This window comes from Ornithodoros turicata, unplaced genomic scaffold (assembly GCF_037126465.1).
Source record: "Ornithodoros turicata isolate Travis unplaced genomic scaffold, ASM3712646v1 ctg00000829.1, whole genome shotgun sequence".
NCBI lineage: Eukaryota > Metazoa > Arthropoda > Arachnida > Ixodida > Argasidae > Ornithodoros > Ornithodoros turicata.
In genome coordinates, this window is record NW_026999402.1 from 1,121,855 (window position 1) to 1,143,422 (window position 21,568).

The 21,568-nt window shown below is 46.0% G+C and overlaps 1 protein-coding gene across 3 annotated transcripts in view; it reads left to right on the forward strand.

Moving 5' to 3' along the window:
* LOC135375126 (protein pangolin, isoforms A/H/I/S-like) overlaps nt 1–21,568 on the forward strand; it is a 159,414-nt gene that overhangs the window by 119,971 nt on the left and 17,875 nt on the right. For 2 of the 3 annotated variants that reach the window (XM_064607841.1, XM_064607842.1), the window contains 2 exons: nt 8,728–8,917; nt 17,829–17,919. In XM_064607841.1, coding sequence (XP_064463911.1) covers nt 8,728–8,917; nt 17,829–17,919 — 281 coding nt within the window. The remainder of the gene's footprint in view (nt 1–8,727; nt 8,918–17,828; nt 17,920–21,568) is intronic. The other variant, XM_064607843.1, reaches the window with a different exon arrangement.

A 21,568-nucleotide genomic window follows, 5' to 3' on the forward strand; every position in this document is an offset into this window, starting at 1 on the left:
GCCGCGCATGCGCAGGAGAGCCGTTCGGCGAGATCAAAGCGGGCCGGCCGCGCGCGCGCGTAAGCAAATAACATTTTCAGTCCCTTCCATCCGTCACCCTCCTAAATGAGATGAATACTGCAGTTGTCGATGGAGGAACCAACCTGATATACATAGCCATATCGACAGTGACTCATTCGGTTCTAATTTGCAAGCGAGAAGGCTTGTTACGGAAGCATTATGTCCCTCCCCTGTATAGGGGCCGCTACTTGCTGAGAGGTGTGACGTTTCGGAGATAATGCTCGGAAAAGGGGGGGGGTGCACGCAATACTTTGCAGGATGTTTAGGCGCGAATGCCTGGTGTTTCTTACAGTTTATCTTTCCTCTTTTTTTTTTCTTTTTTTTTATTGTCGGTCAGCGCGTTAGTGATAGCTCCGAGGTTTCATTGAAGACAGACTAGTAGGTGGTGCGTTCGAGCCCTTCCAGCGGCTGTGCCGTATTGAGTTTTCCCCGAGTTCTGGGACACTTTCCATGGGGATGTTGGCTTAGTTCCCCCTGAAGTCAGCCCATGACGTGTTGCCGAAACCTTTCAATTCCTACGCTTTCCTGCCGTCCACTTCCCATCTGTCCACGGCTTATGGCCACGGCTGCATCGCGGTATCAAAGCGCGATTAAAAAAAAAAGCGTCGTGACTCTTTGGTGGGAGTTAGCATGATTTGTCGATCTTTCGTTTCATTTATTTATACATAACGCTACGAGACGGTCGCAGCGATCCACAGTTGAACGATTACGAATGATTATTATAAATGAAGGGATTAGAACGAACAGTACTAGAATGAATATAGAAAGTATGAGAAAATATTAGAAAGTATTAGAATAGTATGATTACAGAGCTTTAGTGGATTGCAACTGGACAGCAAACTGTGAGAGGAATGATAAGCGACGTGATGTTAATCACTCCAGAGCAACCAGGCAACTGACGTATCATGTTTTTGGGAACCGTTATCGCGAACACGTTTCCACAAGGCTCCCCTCCTCCCACCCCCTTTTTTTTTGCAGTATCGTACACACACACAAAAAAAGTGATAAAACGTGATATGAAGCGCATAATCAGCGGTACACCGAAACACAGTCTGCGATCAGTGGAAATTACAGACCTCTTTCCTTCCCTATTGATGTCAGAATCACATACGTCTTCTCAGCGTTCTATTTCTCCCTTTCCCGTGGAAATTGTAGTCCAGTAGCAGCTCCGATGACGGAGGGGAAAAAAAAGAAAAAAAAAAGAAAACACGTGGGGAAACGATGTATTCCGCACCAGTGCCCGAGGCGACCAGGCAGAAGTTTAAATCCGGGTTTGCTCCGTGTATGGAGACAAAGCACACACCGGGAATCCATTTGCAAACAGCGCGCCATATGATGGGGTCTCACCCACGTAGGTAGTACACGGTGAACGTCGGCCGGCTGCAGTTGCATGCGACCGCGAACCGGAAGATTGTAGCGACGGTTGCCGTTTCCAGTAACTGTGTCAGTGCTCGAGCAACAGAGAGGTTTTAGTATACTGCTGTACCGGGGAGCCCGGTAAGCTACCGCACACTATCAGCAGATAAGATTCTGAGTCACGCACGCTGTATGGGAAAGGTGACTTGATGGCAGACTTGTGCGTAGCGCGTTACTTGTAATCGACTACTTTTAAAAAAAAAATCGAGTAATCAGTTACTGTACTGTCAAAGTAATTTTTCGATTTCGGAGTAATCCATTACTCAGTAACTGATTACTTTTCCAACAGAGATTAACTTATCTTTCAGATATTGTGCCCCAGGTAGGGTTGCCACCTTTCGTAGTGAAAAATACCAGCTGAGGGAGAGGAGACGGAATAGAGGGAAAGGAAGAAAGGCCCGTGGAAAAGGGAGAGTGGGTGAGGGGTGGACGAGCACACACACATAGAGAGAGACAATACGAGGAAACACATGAAAGATGAATTGTTCGTATCTGTCCCTTCTATGTTGTTCCAGCCTCAGAACATCAGTTTATCTCTTGAGGAAACACATGTTCCTGTGTGTGGCTGTATCACTGATGCTAGAAATAACAATGATAATAATAATAACAATGAATAATAATAAGAAAGACTATCTAAGATAACGACTGGTGGCTGCGGAGCTGGGTCTGTGTTCCAGATTTATTCAAGCTGTAGTGGAATGTTGAAGGGAAAATCTCGTAAAAGCCCTTATGAAAGGTCTTGAGCAACAAATACCGGCAAAAGGCTGCCGGTATCACCTTCCTACCGGCAAAGCGCCCAAATAACCGGCCTTGCCGGTATAATACCGGCCTGGTGGCAACCCTAGCCCCAGGTCAAGCCCCTCGTGCAGTGAGCCTTTGTTCCGTTTCCACGCAATGGTCTTCCGCAGTCGGATCAACCTCTTCCCGGGCGATAAATGCAGTAGACGTACAGATCAACCTGTCCTACGCGTGTTTGTTTGTGTTAGTTCAGCTGTTCCGCTGTTGAACTTTTTCATTTTTTTAGGCACACGGACGGGTATTATTTGCGTGAATGCAGAGTAACGCGTTACTCTTCTACTCGTTACTCAATTACATTTGGCGTCGAGTAATTGTTAACGGTAGCCAATTACTTTTTGCATCGAAGTAACGGTAATAATTCACCTTTTTTCGAGTAACGGGTACAAGTCTGCTTGATGGTGACTTTACCAACGGTATACTAAAGCTCTGTATTATTTGTCGACTTGCCTATACGATTTGCGAGCCATCTTCCATCTACGGCTCTATAAAAAAATCAGCCGCTCACATATTGGAATATTTGGACTGCTTTGAAATGAAAAATAACGTGGACATTGTGGTTCCGGCGTAGGGGTGGACAAGTAATAGTAACGTGTACTTTGTATCGTAATACTATTTCTGTAATAATTGCGAGTATTTGTATTATGTATTACTCGCTATGAATGTATTTTTAATTGTATTCTGACAGGTACTCTAGAAAGACGCGGCACTTGCTGGCCTGCACTGCGCTATCATTTCTATCATGTTTGCCGTTCGCTGGAAGCTACTATATCGTCGCATGTAATGACACAGTTGGCATAGATGGGAGCCCTTCCCCATACGCATGTACCCTCCATTAAAACCCTTGTCTCTTTCTCTCTCTGTCTATCTCTCCTCGCCGATTTAGTGTGTCTTTCTGCTTACCGGTTTCCTAGTACAATCAAAGCCCTTCCCCCCCCCCCTTTTTTTTTCCTTCTTTTTTTTCGTAATCACTCGAAGCGCTCGTCATCACGACGATCTACACACAAAAAAGCTGTCCATTCAAAAAAAGCCAGCTCTGCGGTTTGCTCAAAAGAATACACGACGGAATCGGTATCGTTACATGAAGATTACTCTCAATGTACTAAATGCATTGGGGAAGGACCGACAGACAGATGAGCGCGGCGGGAAAGAGAATAATATGGCAGTGAATCCTTCGGGTTTGCCGTTGTATGACTATAGAGATTCCATTAGGTATTTTGTGCGCGTCACATTTTTTTATTATTATGATTATTATTCCGGGAATTGTATTACAGAGTAGCGACCGTTTGTCTTTGTATTTGGAACTTATTTCCTCTTTGACCTTGGCAGGAACAGAAGGTCCTTTGTTGGTACGAGCTGGCGTTCACCTCAAAGGTTGCGCGTGATGATTTGAAGCCCCATTTCTTTCCTTCGTGTATTCACCGGGATCATGCGCTCATAATGTCTGTTTTTTGGCAGCGAAGACGATGCGATGTCCTGTGTTGTGTAGCGTATACAGATCGTCAGATAAGGGCACTCCACTTTTCGAATGTACGCTGTCTATTGTGTGTGTGTGTGTGCCTTTTAGGAATGGTTGCTTTCTTTACCGTAAGTCACGAGAGAGCGGCAGTTATTGACATATCTGATCGAATTGATCATGAAACAAATTGGGGGAAATTGACCTCCTCACCCGATGAACTCTGCTGCACCAATGTTAAATCATCCAGGCCATATCCTCAAAGGAAAAACGAAGAAGCTAGGAAGATGCCCTACCCCTGTATTCACTCGCCGAGAATATTTCGTTGCAGACGACAGGAGACGACGCTGTCGTCTGCGAACTGCGCAATATGCTCCCCATGTTCCGGAATCCTGCGAATGCTCAACGATCCGATATTTCTTCCACTAGAAGAAATATCGGATCGTTGAGCATTCGCAGGGCAGGCAGACCTCTCGGGTTCCTCCCAACGACACTCCTCCTCCTCCTCCTCCTCTTCCACTAGAATATTCCGCGTGGATGTGACTCGTGTGAAGGCACGCGATAACACTCCTCTCAAATACACCTTCAGTCTAATCTTTCGGAGTGCGTATCTCATGCAGTGCGCAAGATTATCGGCATATCCTTGTTCGCGCCATAAAAGTTTGAATCAACATCCTCCGAATCTCTCTCTGAAAGACGCACATAGTTACGAAGAACATATAAAGCGCCGACGTAAAATCTCCTATCTCAATTTTCTTGCTCGTAACACGACACCCACAGAATGTAGCGCGATGGCGTAACAAACAGGACCTGACGGTCGGTCCTCGGAGTTCATTCAATTTTCTTTCTTTTTTTTTACGCCTAATTTCGCGCGACGCCGGAGAAGTATCGTTAACAAAATACCTGTCCCCAGGTCAAGCACATGGGCGTGCTTCGCTCGCTCCCCTCGGATACACATATTATATTCCCGCTTATATCCACACGGCGCGCTGACGGCCGCGACCGGATGGAGCTCATTGGGGAGCTGGTCTTGTGCTGCCAACAGGTTGATTACAAGGCGGCCGCCGCTCTTTTTAACTAAACTCATCACGGCTACAGAGAAGGTTGCTCAGGCATTTCCGATCACTGGATGGCCCGAACGACGGAAGTGGGGAAGAACTTCTTTTACGAGAGATGATGGAAAACTGTGCAGTGTGAATGGGGGAGGCCAAGCCCACGTGGGTGGGGTTGTAGTGCGAAACGTAAGGTAACTTCCGGTTTGAGGTTTCGGTTTTGTTGCGTTCTTCGGTTCTGACACTTTTGTGTGTGTGTGTGTGTTTGTGCAGATTGCTAAGTGGGTCGTGAAGTATGTCGCTGTGATTTGTTATAAATGGATGAGAATGGGACGAAAGGGCTTGGGATAAAATACATAGATGTGGTTTCCTTTGCTGAAAGCCTTTTAATATGTTGTCGAATCGCGTAAATTCTTTCTTTTGCATTGTTACTGTTGCGGTTACGCTATTTCAGCGTGCCGCAGTCACAGTCCTGTGATCTCGCGGTGACTGCATTGTCACGTGGCCCCATAAAGTCAGGGAGAGATTGGAATCTCTAATGGACGCATGGACGAAAATAGCCTGTACTTTTTTCGTGTATCTTCTCGCTTCCTCCTAATATGTACGTTATTGGACAATATTCGACCGATAGTACTCGCTGGAGTTAGCGTATCTTGAATTGACTATAAAAATTTAATTCGCATGCGCATCGCTAGCCGCGGCGAATATCCTGCAGCGCAGACACAAGATACTCTGTAGCAGACGACAGGAAAAGACTGTCGTCTGCTAAATGCGGCAGTACTAAAACCACCCAGCGACAATTACCAGCTCCGGTGGCGCAGCGGTAACGCGTGCGCTTTGAGACTGGGAGGTCCGCGGTTCGAATCCGCGGGCCGGCTGTGCCGTCTGGGGTTTTTCCTGGGTTTCCCTCAGATGTGTAATAGGCGTATGCCGGCACAGTTCCCCTGAAGTCGGCCCATGGACGCAGCTATCCTCCCCCTGAGCGGATTCCGCTCGGTCTTCCACTTCACCCTTTCCTCTCCTCCTCTCCACCACCTTTCCCTTCCCGAGAAACATGCCGCCTAATCAGGCAGGCAGACCTCTCGGGTTCCTCCTAACGACACTCCTCCTCCTCCCCCCAGCGACAAAGCCTGGTCGCTTGAGCCACGTGACGTAACTATTAACTGACCTCCAATCACGAACGTGATTCTGCTGAGAGTTTTGTTTCCACGATGTACCAATGTTCTTGCATTCGGAGAGAACATATGTCAGGAACTATCTCGTTCGAACAAACGTTTCAAAGAAAGTCAAAGAAGCCGGCTACTTAGCCCATGACTTAGCCGATAGAGGGTTAGGGACATGTAACACTGTTGCTTGACGAATGGGCGGTTGTTTCCCACCAGGCGTCGCCCCGCGTCTTTTCACCGCAATTTCGGTCATCATAAAAAAAAAAGAAAGAAAGAAAGAAAAGAAAGAGTATTCTGTCGCACATAAAATTTGCAGTGTGGAGTTCTTTCGGTATACGCTTCCAAACACCAGTGCCAATGTCAACAGCGTCCAAGGTGCTTTACAGTACCTTTACGAAGTCCTTCCGTACCTAGACGGCGTTGTTTCGCTAGAATATCTCTCGCGTGAATAAACGCACGATAACGATACAGGGTGTTTGCTCTAACGTGTCCAGATATTATATTTATAGCGAGCGATAAAAGAAACCAAAGTGGTACTTCACTGCTGCTTGGGTGAGAAACAGGTACTGCTTCACTAGTAGCACCTGTTTCTTAGTAAAGTACCTGAAAAGTAGCGTCGTTTCTCTGTTATCGCTCACTTTAAAGGACGACGGAAGCGAAAATAGGCTGCAAAGCTATTTGCCTCATATTGCGATGTGTACCAAAACAATCCGGAATTCGACTTAGATTTGCGTATATTAGTTGAAATGCCGCCACAATCTCGATATAACATTCGGCCGTGGAGCACTCTGAGCCCCTGGTGAGCGTCGCCGCGCCGCCGTAGCAGACCACGGAAGTGACGCACGTTGGCTCTCCTGTTGGAGTTCCTGACTTTCATTTGGCGTTTCGGCGTACGTCTAATTCCCGCTACGGGGAAAGAACGGAGACGAAGAAGCATGTACGAACCCATCTCTCATAGGATATATCGCCTTCAGACTTTCACGAGATCTCCGTATCGAACATCTTCAGGCGTTATTAAGAATTCGCCGTGTTTGTGCCGTTTACCGGGCAGCCGCACATGGAGCGCGAGAGATATTTGACGTCACGCGCTCCTCAGATTTTCCCGCAATGCTTGGCGCGCTCCATGGGCGATCGTGTCGGGTGGGCGGCCCAGCGCGCTCGTAATCGTCAAAAATATGCCCATCCGTACAGCGTACTTACAAAATACTAGTGGCACCATGATTTTACATAATATTTGCACTTTGTTCGGTCCCTTTTTTGCAATGGACAAATTTCGTTTCCGTTGTCCTTTAAATAAAATTTCTGAACACGTTAGAGCAAACACCCTGTATATCACAGCCGCTCCATTTTAAGGGAGCTACAGGTGCACGAGGCCTAACTCCGCATCCCAACAATATGGACCACAATATTTTCCTAGAAGGCAGGCCCCATCCTCTTCCCCTCGCTTGTTTGCGTAAGAAGGGAGGGGGGGGGGAAGTAGGCGGGGGAGGAGATCATCTACCCGTTCTATCGTAAAGCTCTGTATGCTCAAGGATTGCGATCCTTCAGATCGAGATGGGATATAGCCCGAAGCTTTCCGTCCCACCTGGCTTCGCTTTCTTTGTCGGGGACGAGCCGGAGATTTCTGGCCTGTTCGGTATCGTGTGGCCTTTCGTTAATTGGCTAGTGAAACCGTCTGTTTTGTGACGTCACTCGACGTCAGTTCTCTCTCGCGCGCGCGCCTATGTGTGGACGCGCGCGCGCGCGTGCGTGCGTGCGTGAATACGTGCGTAAGAGGCGTATTTTGGTAGCGACGAGGTTTTAATTCGGGAGAAATTGCAGACGCGAAATTAAATGGTATTCCTTCAGAGGTACCGCGTAACAGGAGACTGGTAGTTTATGTTCACGGTGTAGTTCAACGGCTTGTTGCTTGTAAACCCAGCGAGTAAAACAAACGAGTTGTAAATGTGACAGAGGACGCTTAATATTTTTAATTCTTTAGCTAAATTGAGGCTAAACGTCTCGGGGCGGCGTCCCGTGGCTAATAATCTTAAATTTCGTCGAGAAACAGTAATTACGTTCCCCGCCTCACTCCTGGGGCTCAATCTTCATCTGCACATAGCGATCGTTATAGCTATTTTTCAAAATTTGCGCGCTCAATCCGCCACGCGCATTGGCCGTCAACTTTGAAGCACGAGCGTTTAGCAAGCGTTACGGGATAGCGAAAAGTTCAAAATCTAGCCCCTGATGGCTACGAGCCCGACGCGTAGCCAACTTCACTCGTTTCAGACACAGTGTTGTCCGCGTGCAATGTAGTCTTCCGCCGTACTCGATGAGTAACTTCTGAGTACGTACTAGTAGTAATGAGTACCTTCTCGTTCTCACGGAGCTGCCTGTACGAATTACACTTTTCCGGAGTCAGAACTGTAGCTTCGAAACTGCAGGAGTTAGCACTCTCTATTGCAATAGAAATCAGTAGCAAGGAATGAAATGCACCTTCTGTTCTATTCATACATTTTTCTTTCTCTACTATATGGTCTTTGAAATTCAGTCAATCATATATGTGAACTGATATTGTGCTATCCCCTCGTATTCTCTCATACCTGCAGCTTATAAATATTTATCCAACTATTGAATATTGGTACATAAACTGTGTTTTACATCCCAGACAAAATGACGTCTGAACCTGAAAAAGTTGTCCAGTCGAATTTTTTGTTTTCCAAAATTCAGTGGGAAACCATGGATATATCAGTGTTTGCTTGATCACATCCGTACTCATGTTTGTTTTTCATGTTTTGTTCAGGCGAGCAAAGCTGTTCCTCCTCACCCGGGATCTCCCTTGGGTTTCATGGTCTACAACGAACCCTTCTCTCAACCTCCGCCAGCACACATGGGCATTCCCCCTGTCCACATCGACCCAAAGACCGGTGAGAACCCTCACTACTCCACTGCCACCCTGCTAGAACACGCAAGTGGAACAACCCTGCCAATGTGTAAATATGGATTCCATTACCACACACACACACACCGTATATTCTTACATCGCTTCTCCGGGTGCAATATGCAAATGTGCGCGCATGCCATATAATGCTGTGTGTACCGTGGTCCCAATATCTGTGAAATGTACATGATGACGTGACATGAGGTGTTGCATCATAGTTTTCTTCTTGGGCCATCCAAAAAATTTTCAGATTAAGACATCTGATGAAATTGTGTGTGTCATTATACCGAATAGCCCGAAAGGTTTTGACGTGTGCAATTTGTTTCCCAGAAAAAAAACTCACATAAACATAGCTCCGCGCGTTCACCCTTAACTCGCCACTCCAGCTATAACGAGGATGAGGAGGTATGATGGCGCGTCACCGATGACGGCATAAGGAGACTCGTTCTGGTTTGCCGGTCAGTAAGGGTCAGCGCCTTGTCCCTTTGCCGCCGTAAACCTGTTTTGACAGTTTTCCCGGAGAATTGGGGATAGAAGGAGCGGCCGAAGCATTACCGAGCAAGGAGAAAGGCTTTATCAGAACCCCGAACAGCCGAGTAGCAGACGACAGCGGAGTAGCAGACATTTCTCTAGGCCAATAAGCGAGCGTTCTCCTTATAGCGTCAGCGCGAGGTTCCAGGCAGATCACAGGCTCCTACTGCTCTTCACCACCGTTGCGCACGGTCGCTTTTTGCGGCGTATTTTAAACTCAATTTCTGAGATAATTATGACTGTGTGGTGTAAATTACTTCGCATGGTGCACCTTACTGGCCTACTTAACAGTTTTATAGGAAGAAAACTGGGTGTTAAAAATGACTTCTGTGCTACTTTAACGGGAAAATCCCGGGAAATCGGGGGACATACGTTTATTACGGAAAGGTCAGCCTGTCCAAAGGTCGGCTTGCTGTGCCTGTATCACGAAACCCTCGGCTTCGGTTTTGGTGATGCGAAACTGGTTAAAATAATGTAAATCTAATAAAAGCAGCTTTGACATGCTCAGAGATTGGTATACGTTGTCAGGGAAAGTGTTCCGATTTTTCAGCGTTTCGTGTCACGCTTTTGTCCCGATTTTAGTAATATTTTTGTCCCGCTATAATCCCAGCCCTGTACATCACCACTCACTTCACAGATTACGAGGCAATACTCGTTACTCTAAAGTGTAGTTGCGCACATACAGGGTGTCACAACGAAATGTGACCACATTTTTTAAAAAGTATATCATTTTTTCCGAGATGAAATCAATTGCAATATAGCATATGCTGAAGAGCACTCCCTAGAAAGGCATTAGCAGACTCCGAAGGCAATGTCTTAATTAACTTTCAATAATTAACTTTTTAATTATAAAAGCGACGAAGTTGTTCCAATGTTCGGTCACCTGATACCAACGCTGTTTTCAGAACAAGCCGTTCGACAGATCGCCCGCAATGAATTCGTGAAAAAACAATTTTTATTATTTTTGATCATTGCGCATCTATAGAGACGCGTCTTTGCTTCACCCCCGATACGAGAGGATGAAAGAGCACACTATCGCCTCTTGCGTCCTAGATTAAGATTAAAAGACAACAGAAAATGCATCCCAAGATAAGGGCAGTTGCGATAGTCACCCGATTCATTTGTTTTTGTTTTGTTTCCGCAAGTTAAAGCTCATCTTCGCCGCATGAGGCGGCACTGTGCTCTTTCACCCGCTCACACTGGGGGTGAAGGAAAGACGCGTCTTCGAAGATGCGGAATGCACAAAATAAAGAAAAAAATCGTGTTCCTTCACGAATTTTTTGCGGACGATCTATCGAACGGATTTTTGTTCTGAGAACTGCTCCGGTATCAGGTGACCAAAGGGACCACCAGATGTTCCATTGGGACAACTTCGTAGCTTTTATAATAAAATGGTTAATTATTGAGAGTTAATTAAGACATTACCTTAGGAGCCTGCTATTCCTAGGGAGTGCCCTTCAGCATATGCTATATTGCGATTGATTTCATCTCGGAAAAAATGATAGATATACTTTTAAAAAATATGGTCACATTTCGCTGGGACACCTTGTATATCAGCGATAAAAGTGTCAACAATCACACACATCAGCTACCGCTTAAATTCGCGTTACGCAGTCGTAACCGTCCTGTATTTTTTTTACTAATTCTCCGATATGCTTCGTGATATCAAGTCCCAAATTATCATTATTTTCCGAACATATTATGAAGAGATCTGAAAAACGTATTATTTACTCGTTATAAATATTGCACCTAAGACGATAACGGCTAAAATTGCTCGCATTGGCTGATGATCAATTCGTTAATCACATTCGTTACGGAATAATTTTTCTGACGTTTAGAATTGAGGATCAGAATAATTCTGAGGATTGTCAGTTGCAGGATTACATTACAATCTGGCCGTTCTTTTTTTTTTTTTTTTTTGCGTTGTCAGTGAGGAAGAATTCGAGATAGGATGGCTGAATGAAAGTGCTATTTCTAACGGATTTATTTGTAACTCTCGTTAAGGCCGGTTTCACACTGTGGTTTTACTCGTCCGTGTTTTTCACGGAGTCAGAACGGACCCTTTGGAACCTACAGGGTTCGACTGCCCTTAGGTTCAATTTTTGAAGCAGACGGACGACAAAGACGGTTAGTGTGAAAGGAAGCATATTACCGCTTGTCTTATCGGTGTCCCAGCGTTTTGCTACAAATGATATGGCACATGATATAGATAACTACGCGTCGAAATCCCTGCTGGTTACGAGCCAGCTATATCCGCGCACAAATTGCACCCATCCTCGAGTCTGATCGTTAACTAAGGGCTAACACGTCTCTCCAACTTCTCCATCCCACACACGTTCGCGCCGAACTCATCTTGCCGAATCGGGAGAAAAAAAGAAAAGGACTGAAAGTTTTAAAAGCGTGTAAGATTAGCTGATCGCGATCAAACTGTAAGTAATCATTCCAATTTTCCCCCTTTCTTATAATAGCGGTTCTCTGCCGTTTGCTTCCACACCGAATCTGCCCATCCGAACGCTAATGGAAAGCAGACGACGAAACTTCGAGAAGAGCACGCGCGTCTGTCTTCTGCTCGAGCTCGGATCCCGAAAATGTAATTTAGGACCGATCCGGGCGACACAGGGAGTGAACCTGCAGGAATCACATTAGTTCCTTAGGATGTTGCGATGACTCTACTACTGGTACTTCACAAAGCTATATTGGACGGAGGGAAAGAGAAGAAGAAAAAAAAAGAAGGAAAGGGAGGAGAGTCGGTCGTCCAAAAGTCAACGGGGTAAAACGAACTGCAAACTCAATTTAGTCCTAACTAGCTACGTCGGGTCCTCCTGGCGAGATCTTATTTGGCAGGATTAAGTTCATTTGTGGTGCTGAGCAGAAAATATCCTTTCGCCACGTGGAAGGAGTTCCGTTCGGCTCGCAATCATGGTAACCCTTTTGCGAACTGCAGAGTCCTTTTTCGTATTGCTTATTATTTTTTTTTTTTTTTTCCCCAGGCTTACTAAGGAAGATGTGAAGGGATATGTCGTAGACATTTAAGAGTGGCCGGGAAAAAAATGGATGCGGGAGAGGGGACGAGATTTTGGGTCGGTTGCGAAAATGGGATTTCACTTGCGCGCTTCGATGGAGGTAGGGTTAAGTAAGAGGTTCACTTTCGTTTGGGTTTCGAGTTTGCGTAATGTGCAATGCGTGCGGGATTTTTCCTTTGCCGTTTTAGGATTTTTCTTCTGGAAACGAACGCTATACAGTGGAAGCCTGAAAGTGGATATAATGTGGGTTGGATTGCGAATTTAAATTCTGAGTGTGCGTACGCATGACGTTGACAGGGCCTACTTCTCTCAAAGGACTACAATTGTCATTTTCCTTCTTCTTAGAGTATACATGAAACCGTTTCTAATGCTGGTCGAGAACCTGTTGGTTAACCGTCGCTGCGAGGTCGACCTATAGGGGGCGACACCGTCACCTTTCTAGTGTGGATAACACGCCGGCCGATGTTCGGAGTTGATGGTTCTTTACCGTAATTCTTGCGTATATTCACCGGAAGATCACTTGTGCCGCGATGGTACGATACTGTTCGGTTCCCCAATGCCCCACCTACTGCACTGAACGCGGAAAATAAACGTGTAAGAGCAGACGACGCGAGGAAGCTACCCGCACTACGGTAGTTCACTGTTTCTTCGCAGCGCGCCGACACCGTTCGATCTCGGGACCACAGGGGTGACACAAACCCGCCATTGTTGTAACTACCCTCAAGCGGGTGCTTTTGGCAAAACTGCTATCTTGTCCTGGTCGCACGTCATAGAAAAACGTCATTTTGAGGTCATGTGACTTTGTTTACATGTCGTTTTGCCGCTTATCGACATATTTTCGTCGTCAAAACACCAACAGGTGAACGTATTCTGCCAGCGTAAACTATGCGGTGCTTCTTCCGGAACATGGTAGCCCATTTCGCCTTAGTTTAAGTACATCGCACCGGCTCAGTGAGTCTTAACGCGCGGTCGTTGTCACATCTTTGGAAGTTGTCAACAATACAAGGCTTTATGTGTGAAACTGCGCGTTTTAGTGCGAGATTATCGGATAAAATAATTACCGTGATCGAAAGACATCCAAAACGTCGTGCAGAAACAACAACCGCATTGTTTACAAAAGGTTTGGCCGCCGGTCACGGGCGCCGCCATCTTTAAGGTCACGTGTGCCTCGACGTTTGCTGTGACGTGCGACCAGGACCTGTCCAGGATACATTGCGTTCGCCCAGCACGCTTTTGTCTACGGAGCAATACATTGGATGCCACCCCTGTGCTCGGGACGAATACCCCTGTCACACGGCAAATAGAATGTCACTCCCAGCGAATGAAATTCGCACTGAATGACTTTCGTTCCGTGTCACACGGTGAAGTCAAATGGCAATACATGCGAATGGCATTCGCCCAGCGAATGAGTTCGGGGAACTCATTCGCTTTTCCCTCTCGCGCCGACTGCTAGATAGGTAGCAAAGTCAACAACGGTAAACCGTTTGAAGAAACGAAAGACGAATGAAAAGTTGTTCTGCAATATGTTATCAAGAATTTAATAACTTTAGACACGAAGGAGGGAAGGCTGAACAGTGTTTTTCGGAGAAATACCCTCGTTGCCAGTCAATAATTTTCCAAGTGCGGTGCAGATGGGCTTCTTACTTGTCTTTGCTTGAGACACTTAGCCAGCTGAGTGCCGTCGAAAACGCGACGATTTTATGAGATAATGTAATGTTTCGCTAGTTTCGAGAAAAAGAAATAAAAATATGACTAACGTGCCTGCACAATAATTCATGGTTCGGCGCTGGTGTCTTAACGATCGACAGTGGCATCACTTGCGAATGACATTGTTTCTTCGTGTAACTCGATGCAAGACAAACGAATGACATTCGGTGCGACTGTCATTCTGTAGGAATGCCATGCGGTTTGCCGTGTCTCTCTCCATCTGTCCACATCTGTACTCCGCTCATAGCCACAGTTGCTTCGCGGCGCTAAGATGGAATAATAATAATAATAGTAATAATAATAATAATAATAATAAAATTGCCGCCTGACATTACATGCACGTCGCTCAATGTAGTCCTTTTGCTTTGCACGTTTTTCCATAAATCCGTCACCTCTCGGGCGAAACGTGATATTAGTGAGTTTTAGTTGATAAGGTTATCGTGCCTATCGGAACCAATCGCAGTTGTGCATGACTCAAAATCTTATCCACTGACTGCTTCCGGTTGATACGGTTCGACGCAAGTCACGTTATCAACGGTTTCCATAAATCTCTAATAGAGAGTTTTAGTACATCGGAAGAAATCTACGAAAACGGTACGATAAAGGAGGTTATCAAATCGAGACTTACCAGTGTGATGCCACCCACTTCAAAGAAGCAGGGCGCGATTGGCTTATCTTGTTTTCGAAAATGTTATCGTGAACACCTCCCCGACGTAATAAAACTCGCTATTAGGAACCGCACTCGACGAAAGTTCTAGAAAAGCTATCGCAAACTTGGCACCTGAGATTCGTGATATTTCATTTTATCGCAGAATTTTAAGCGCTCTTAGACTCCGCTTCTGTCGACGGAGCCTTTCCTTCCAATGGGTTAAAATTTTGAGCTAATCGCGCAGGAGAGCGACTTGTCTGGGCTACGAAGCGACTTATCTGGCTAGCAAATCAACACCTGCTTTAATCATATCAACCGCTTCAGAGCACGTGACCACTCGACGGAACGTCGTCCTCCCTGATGTGTGCGGTTTCAGCTCACTTGTACAGCAAAAATCGACTATGTATATTTAGGGAGTGACTTTTTCGGGTTAAATTCCTTTTATCAGATTCGAGGGGGGAAATCTGCGCTATTTTTAAAGCTAATTCGAGGAGAAATCGGGCGATAATTTGTGCCTTCGAGTGTTATCGTTTTTTTTTTTTTCTCCTCTTGTCTATTACGGCTACACAACTGCACGCGGATATAACAATGTCCTCGTTGTCACTTTCAATGTTACACAGCACACCGAAATGAAGTGTGCTTCATACCATTTGGTGGTTCAGGTTCAGGTTCAGGGTAGCCTCGTGGTGATGTGATAAAGAAAAAAAAAGGGGGGGGTTGTTTCATACCATTTATTAACCCGCAGCTACATAAACAAGTAATATTTGTTCGTCTTCAGTGGAAACGGGGACATTTGGGGATTTCATAGTGAATGGAATTCGGGGAGAAATTGGGTTTAACCCGAATAGGTCGGAGGTCATTTCGGGGGTCGTACATGCTCGTTTCGGAATTAAAAAAACACACACACACAAACTGTGGCCTTCAACGAAGATTGTTTCCTATGCCTTTTTTCTCTCTCTAGCACGAGATCCCCTACAGATAGAGTTTAGACTAATTACCTAAAATTCATTACTCTAGTGGCTACATACTATATCTGAGAAAGTGTCCACCTGGCAGTGTTACCTATACCTGCAAAAACAATATCTGTGCTGCCTTGGCAGCTTTTTACGTTTTATTAAAGAATGTCTAAGGAAAAACACCCCGTGTACATTAACGACATTGTAAACATTGACCCAAACACTCAATTCATAATCTGTGCGGACGATACTAGCCTACTTGTTCATCACTGAACCGACCCACCCTAACTTAACTTACTCACGCGCAAAAACGGTATCTATGCTATACCCTCGTAGCAGTTGTTTACAAAACCTGACCAATAAGGAAACTTCCTGTTCGACCAGGATGAACGCCCTTGCACGTGGACTATATGCGCTAAGGTTAATCGATGATGATGATGACGACGGACAAAAGAAATAAAATGGGGTTCATCGAAACTTGTAGCAATGCAGAGCTTCCCGCTGACCAGCGAACATATTCCAACGTACGAGGCCTTCTCGTTGTATTTCCTCGGTCCTAAGCGTAAAAAAAAAGAAAAAAAAAACGAAAAAAGAGAACAGAAAAGTTCTCCTGGAAATTGGGATGCAGCCTGGTGGCCACGTCGAGAACTGCAGCCATTCCAGAGGGACATAAATCCCAGCGGGGTTCCAGCAACACTGAGGGGAGGGAGAGAGTGGTACGTAAATAGGGGCTGTGCGTCTCCCGCAAATATTTATGCTGCCCAACACCCTCGCTACACCTACAGCATCCCGCAGGATCGTCTTGTCTCGGATTTTTGTTCTTCAACAGCAGCAGCAGCGTAATAAAAAGTGCAAGAAGATGCCTTTTTCCGTATGGTCTTTTTTATGGGCCTAAGTGCACGGGGTCGGGGCCTACGCTGTTTTCTTTATGGATCTCTCCTATTATTTTTGCCTCCGTGTTTTGTATCTATCTATATATTTGAGGAAACATCTGTGCGGCTGAGGTGAGAAGAAGGTTAGCGGGAGATGGTGTGGTCCTCGCGGTCTACGAAGAAGTTCCTTCGGTTTGGGCGTGATTCGATTTTTGAGCCCCCGTACAGCGGTGAGGCGCATATATCAGAAATACAGCGCGAGGTTCGTGACTTGCTGTTGACATATACTGTATGAAAGATGAACTGTGTACTGAAGAATGAACTGAATACTGTATATTCATTGCGTCTCTTCCCCGTACCGTGTATTCACACGAGCGACATCCTCACAGAATATTCTAGTGGAAGAAAGAGCGAAAACATTGCTCACAGAGCCGAAGTTTCGTCCCGTGTTATGTTGATGCGTTCACACGGTGCGGAATATCCGGGGTGGCGTACTGCGCATTTAGCAGACGACACTTAGCAGACGACACCGTCAGGGTGTTTTTCTGTCGTCTGCTACGGAATATCTTGCGGCTGTGTAGCAGGATATTCCCCACAGTTAGCAGTGTACGTGCAGACCCGACGTTGAGCGCTTGCGCATACGTGACAGCAGGAAGCTATGACGTTTTTCGCATCTTCCGCTTCTGGGGAAAACGTCGCTCGTGTGAATTCACGGTTAACGATATATCCATTCCTGTCTCGCACGAAGGTAAGCCGCAGCCCAAGTCTTGGGCGAGACTTTGCGCACTGACAGCGTATGGGTGTGGCCTTGGGGTTTCGTTATCGAACGTATTGATGAATAGGTAGTTTTAGAATTGGGGCTTGGCATGCTCAGGACTTGTACGTGCTTGTTTTGGTCCGCTTTTTTGGGTTGCGAGGGAGATAGAGCCCAGGGAAAGAGGCAAATGAAACACACGTTATTCAGCGTAAGATAAATTCGACAATATTTGGAACCGTTAAACCAAACCAAAAACAAAACTTTGAAAAAAAAAAAAAAGTTACGCGTAGGGGTATACATACCTGTGATCACGAAGTACCTCGTCACATAACGGCGCATGCGTAGATGATGCGCCCAATTTCCGTTCTGTATGACACGTATGACTTACCTCTCTCCACACAGAGGCATCTGTTAACGCTCTACCGTTGTTTCGTTTCTCACGTACTCGCACATTTCTTTATGTTTCAGGGATTCACCGGCCCTCGGTCTACCCTCTCCCACCACCGGCGCAATACCCTCACCCTGTCTTCTCACACGACTTTGCGCAGCAACTACAGTGGTAAGTACGCTCTCAAAAATCGGGCTCTTTCATCCGGGCGGTCGCTCTAAAAACGAAGGACGCCGTGATGATTGTGTGCTCGCTTGCTGAAACTGACCCTCTTGAACACTGTATATACTCTGTCCCGTCTTTCCATCCTTGCCATATCGTTGTCATTCTGAACGGCGTTCCTTCTGCAGACCATATAAGGCGGGGAAATTGGTCAGAATTTCGCGGACTTATTCTCGATATCCATTTCCTGTCCGTGACACGGAGTTTTGCGGCGAGCGTCCTGAATTCTAACCAGGGTTGCTGGTAATGCACTTGTTCCGCAAGCGGATTTTGACTCTTCAAACGAAAAAAAAAATTCAGTTTCAAGCGAATGGAGCGTTTAGGGACGCGGATCACATCTTGAAGGCAACCGGCAGAATGGTCAATACGGGCGTGCGAGGAGCATCCTCATATTTTTCGCGTTCTCTCTCCCATCCTGAGGGGGAGGGGGGGGGGGTGAAGAGCAGCGTTTGTAATTCTGGTGCGAATTTCAGTTTGCGATGTACGCTCGAAAAATGACGTGGGGTGACTCGAACAGAAGTGTAAAAAAGCCCGCAAACCCTTTTAGCGAACAGACAGAATTTGCTACACACACACACACACACACACACACACACACACAAAGTCCGAAAAGAACTATTTTAGTTCTTCAGCTTGTTCGCGTATTTCACCTTTAAAGGGTCCTTCAAAAGCAGGACACCACTAAATCGGGAAGCTGATGTTTTCCCTGTGTTTTCCGAAGACTTTCCAGACTGATATCGGCACAGTTCTTCCCCCTATGAAGTCGGCCCAGGACGCAAACTAACCCTCCTCCTATCGCCCACCCTCTTCCTGCTGTCCTCTCTCCCTCTGTCCACATCTGTACGCCGCTCATAGCCCCAGCTGCTTCGTGGCGCGAACATAGTATAAAAAAAAAGGGGGGAATAAGGAAGCCTTAGCCACTCTTTTGTTCTTGAAGATATGGGGAAAGTTCAGAGGAAGGTTCTTGCATCATGAACTTACTAGGAACGGTTATTTTTCTGTATGATGAGTACACGAAAAAAACAAAACAAGAAGCAACGCAGAACGTGATGCATTTGAACAGTAACTTGATTTCACAGGTCGCGTTCTTTGGCCGTTCATCGTTTCCCCCAGCATGCATTACCTTTCTTATCTGGCTCCGAAAAAGAGATTCCTTCGCGGCGAAACGTAATTAGCGTACTCGGGTCGCAGATTGAATTGCAAATGGAAGAAATCAGGAACCGGTATTAACGCTTAATCATTGCCTTCGTGGAAGTGAGCAGTAAAACATAAATGAGGCTTCCGGAACGAAATCGAAGGCTGAAGACACTTCGTCAGCACGTATATATGGAGGGGAAAAAAATAAAATAAAATAAATACGACTAATAAAAATGAAGGAACGAGTGATTGCCAATTACGGAGCAGGGCTTTTGGAGTGGTTTCGACTTGAGATTGAGGGTACTTCTAGGCACGAACAGAATTAGTTTCCAACCCCGAATATTTTTTTTTTCCTTCTTCTTTGAATATGTGGGCGTGACTTCTAAATTTCGAAATTGTCCGCACTTTGTGATAATCGTCTGCGCATGCGGGAAGAAACGAGAACTGCCTCGTCCCATACGTAGCCCAAGATACCTTCTCGCAGAATTTCTGATATTTCTCAAATGCCGCATTAAAACGTCAGCTTCCGAACGAACGGAAATACACTGTATTTACGCAGTAAATGTTTTGCACCCTTTGAGGTGTAAACGTTTCGTCCTAATAGCACATAGGTTTGTGGTGCCATACAGAATGATGTGTTGTAAAACACCCTTCTCAAAAATATGTTCGGCAAAAAACCTCGTTTTCAAAGGGCACATAGTATAGAAAAAAATTACGCGGTGGGGGTGGGGGTGGGGGTTAATACCACTTCAAACACCATTTCAAATGTGTATCTTACAAACACGTTTTTCAACAGCGTTAGCTTTCAGTTGAGCCTGCGCAATAAACAAAACCGTTTATTTACAAAAAAGAAAAAGAAAAAAAAAGAAACATCCCTTTTTCACATAGAAAGGGGTAAGAATGATTTACTGTGTGCTCTCATTACCACTAACACATTTTGTACACCAAAATGTGTAGCGCCATAGGTGCGCGAATTACGCGAATAAAGCGCACAATCGCTCTACGCTGTGGTGACCGTCGCCATGCGGTAGTGCCGCCGTTGCTACTGATGTATATGCGAGTAAGTACGGCGAATTTTTAGGTTGCCATGGCAACCACCATTTTGTGCGGCCGGCACAATACGGTGGCTGCACTGGTCTCAGGGATGACAATTGACGAAAGGTAAACTAGCATCACTGGTGGGAGTCGAACCCACACCCTTGTGATTACCATGTCATCACCGCCACCCACCCATCACCACCCAAGGCTGACACTTGTTGCCGTCCTGCTTGCGGCCTCCTACGAGTTCCATTCAAAAGCAATCTTCGGTACGTTTGTTTACCGTTTCCTGTACACAGTCATCGCCGTATCGCGTAGGTGTGTGCTCAGGGGCGGCGGAAGGTCGGGTTACAGGGGTTACTGTAGACCCCCTGAATTTGTGAAGGGGGCGCAAAATTCCCACGGAGGTGAGGCACCAAAGTGTTATCTCGGCAGATGCCGCGTGCACATAAAATGCCATAAACCTCTTTCGTGAATCGATCACACAAGACGAAAACAAAAAACCATTTGCCACTTTTTGTCATTCAGACTGCCTCGAATTTTTGGGAACCAGGGATTGAATTGGTGGTGACGGTGGGGGACGGAAGGGGGCGCCGGTTTGGGATCTGGGGTCCCCTGAATAGACCTATCCCTGTTTACAAACAAATGACGTCAGATGGTACAACAGCGCCGCCAATATGGTAGAGTGGAACTACTACAGCAAAAAACCAATAAGTCACAAGAAAGGCACGTTTAAATGTGGCTTCTCATATTGTAAGATTTTTTTTTTTACGATTCTTTACGTATTATTAGTTGCACGGCCTTGTTCTACTTCATTCTACTGGTACTTTTCGGTACCCTTTCTAAAGATGGCTACATGGCTCTTCCATCTTCTGGAGCCTGAAGGGCGAGAGTTTCTCTCGGAGTGCACGTGGTGTCTCTATACAAAGCAAGCCCGAACTAAGTCGTAATAATAAACAACATTCCCCGCAGCATTACGACATTGACTTTCTGGCGATGCAACTCTTGGGATGAAGCTAGGGTTGCCACCTTTCGTAGTGAAAAATACCGGCTGAGGGAGAGGAGGTGAGATGAGGGAAAGGAGGAAATGTTCGCGGGAAAGGGAAAGTGGGTGAGGGGTGGAGAGTATACAGAGAGAGAGAGAAAGAAAGAACGAGCGTACTCGCTCAAGACAACAATGATAATAATAATGAATAACCAAGAAAACGACTGGTGACTACGGAGTTGGGTCTGTGCTCCAGATTTATTCAAGCTGTAGTGGAATGTTGAAAGGAAAACCCCGTAAAAGCCCATATGAAAGGTGTTGAGCCACAAATACCGGCAAAAGGCTGCCGGTACCATCTTCCTACCGGCAACCGGCAGAGCGAGCAAATAACCGGCCGTGTCGGTATAATATCGGCCTGGTGGCAACCCTAGATGAAGC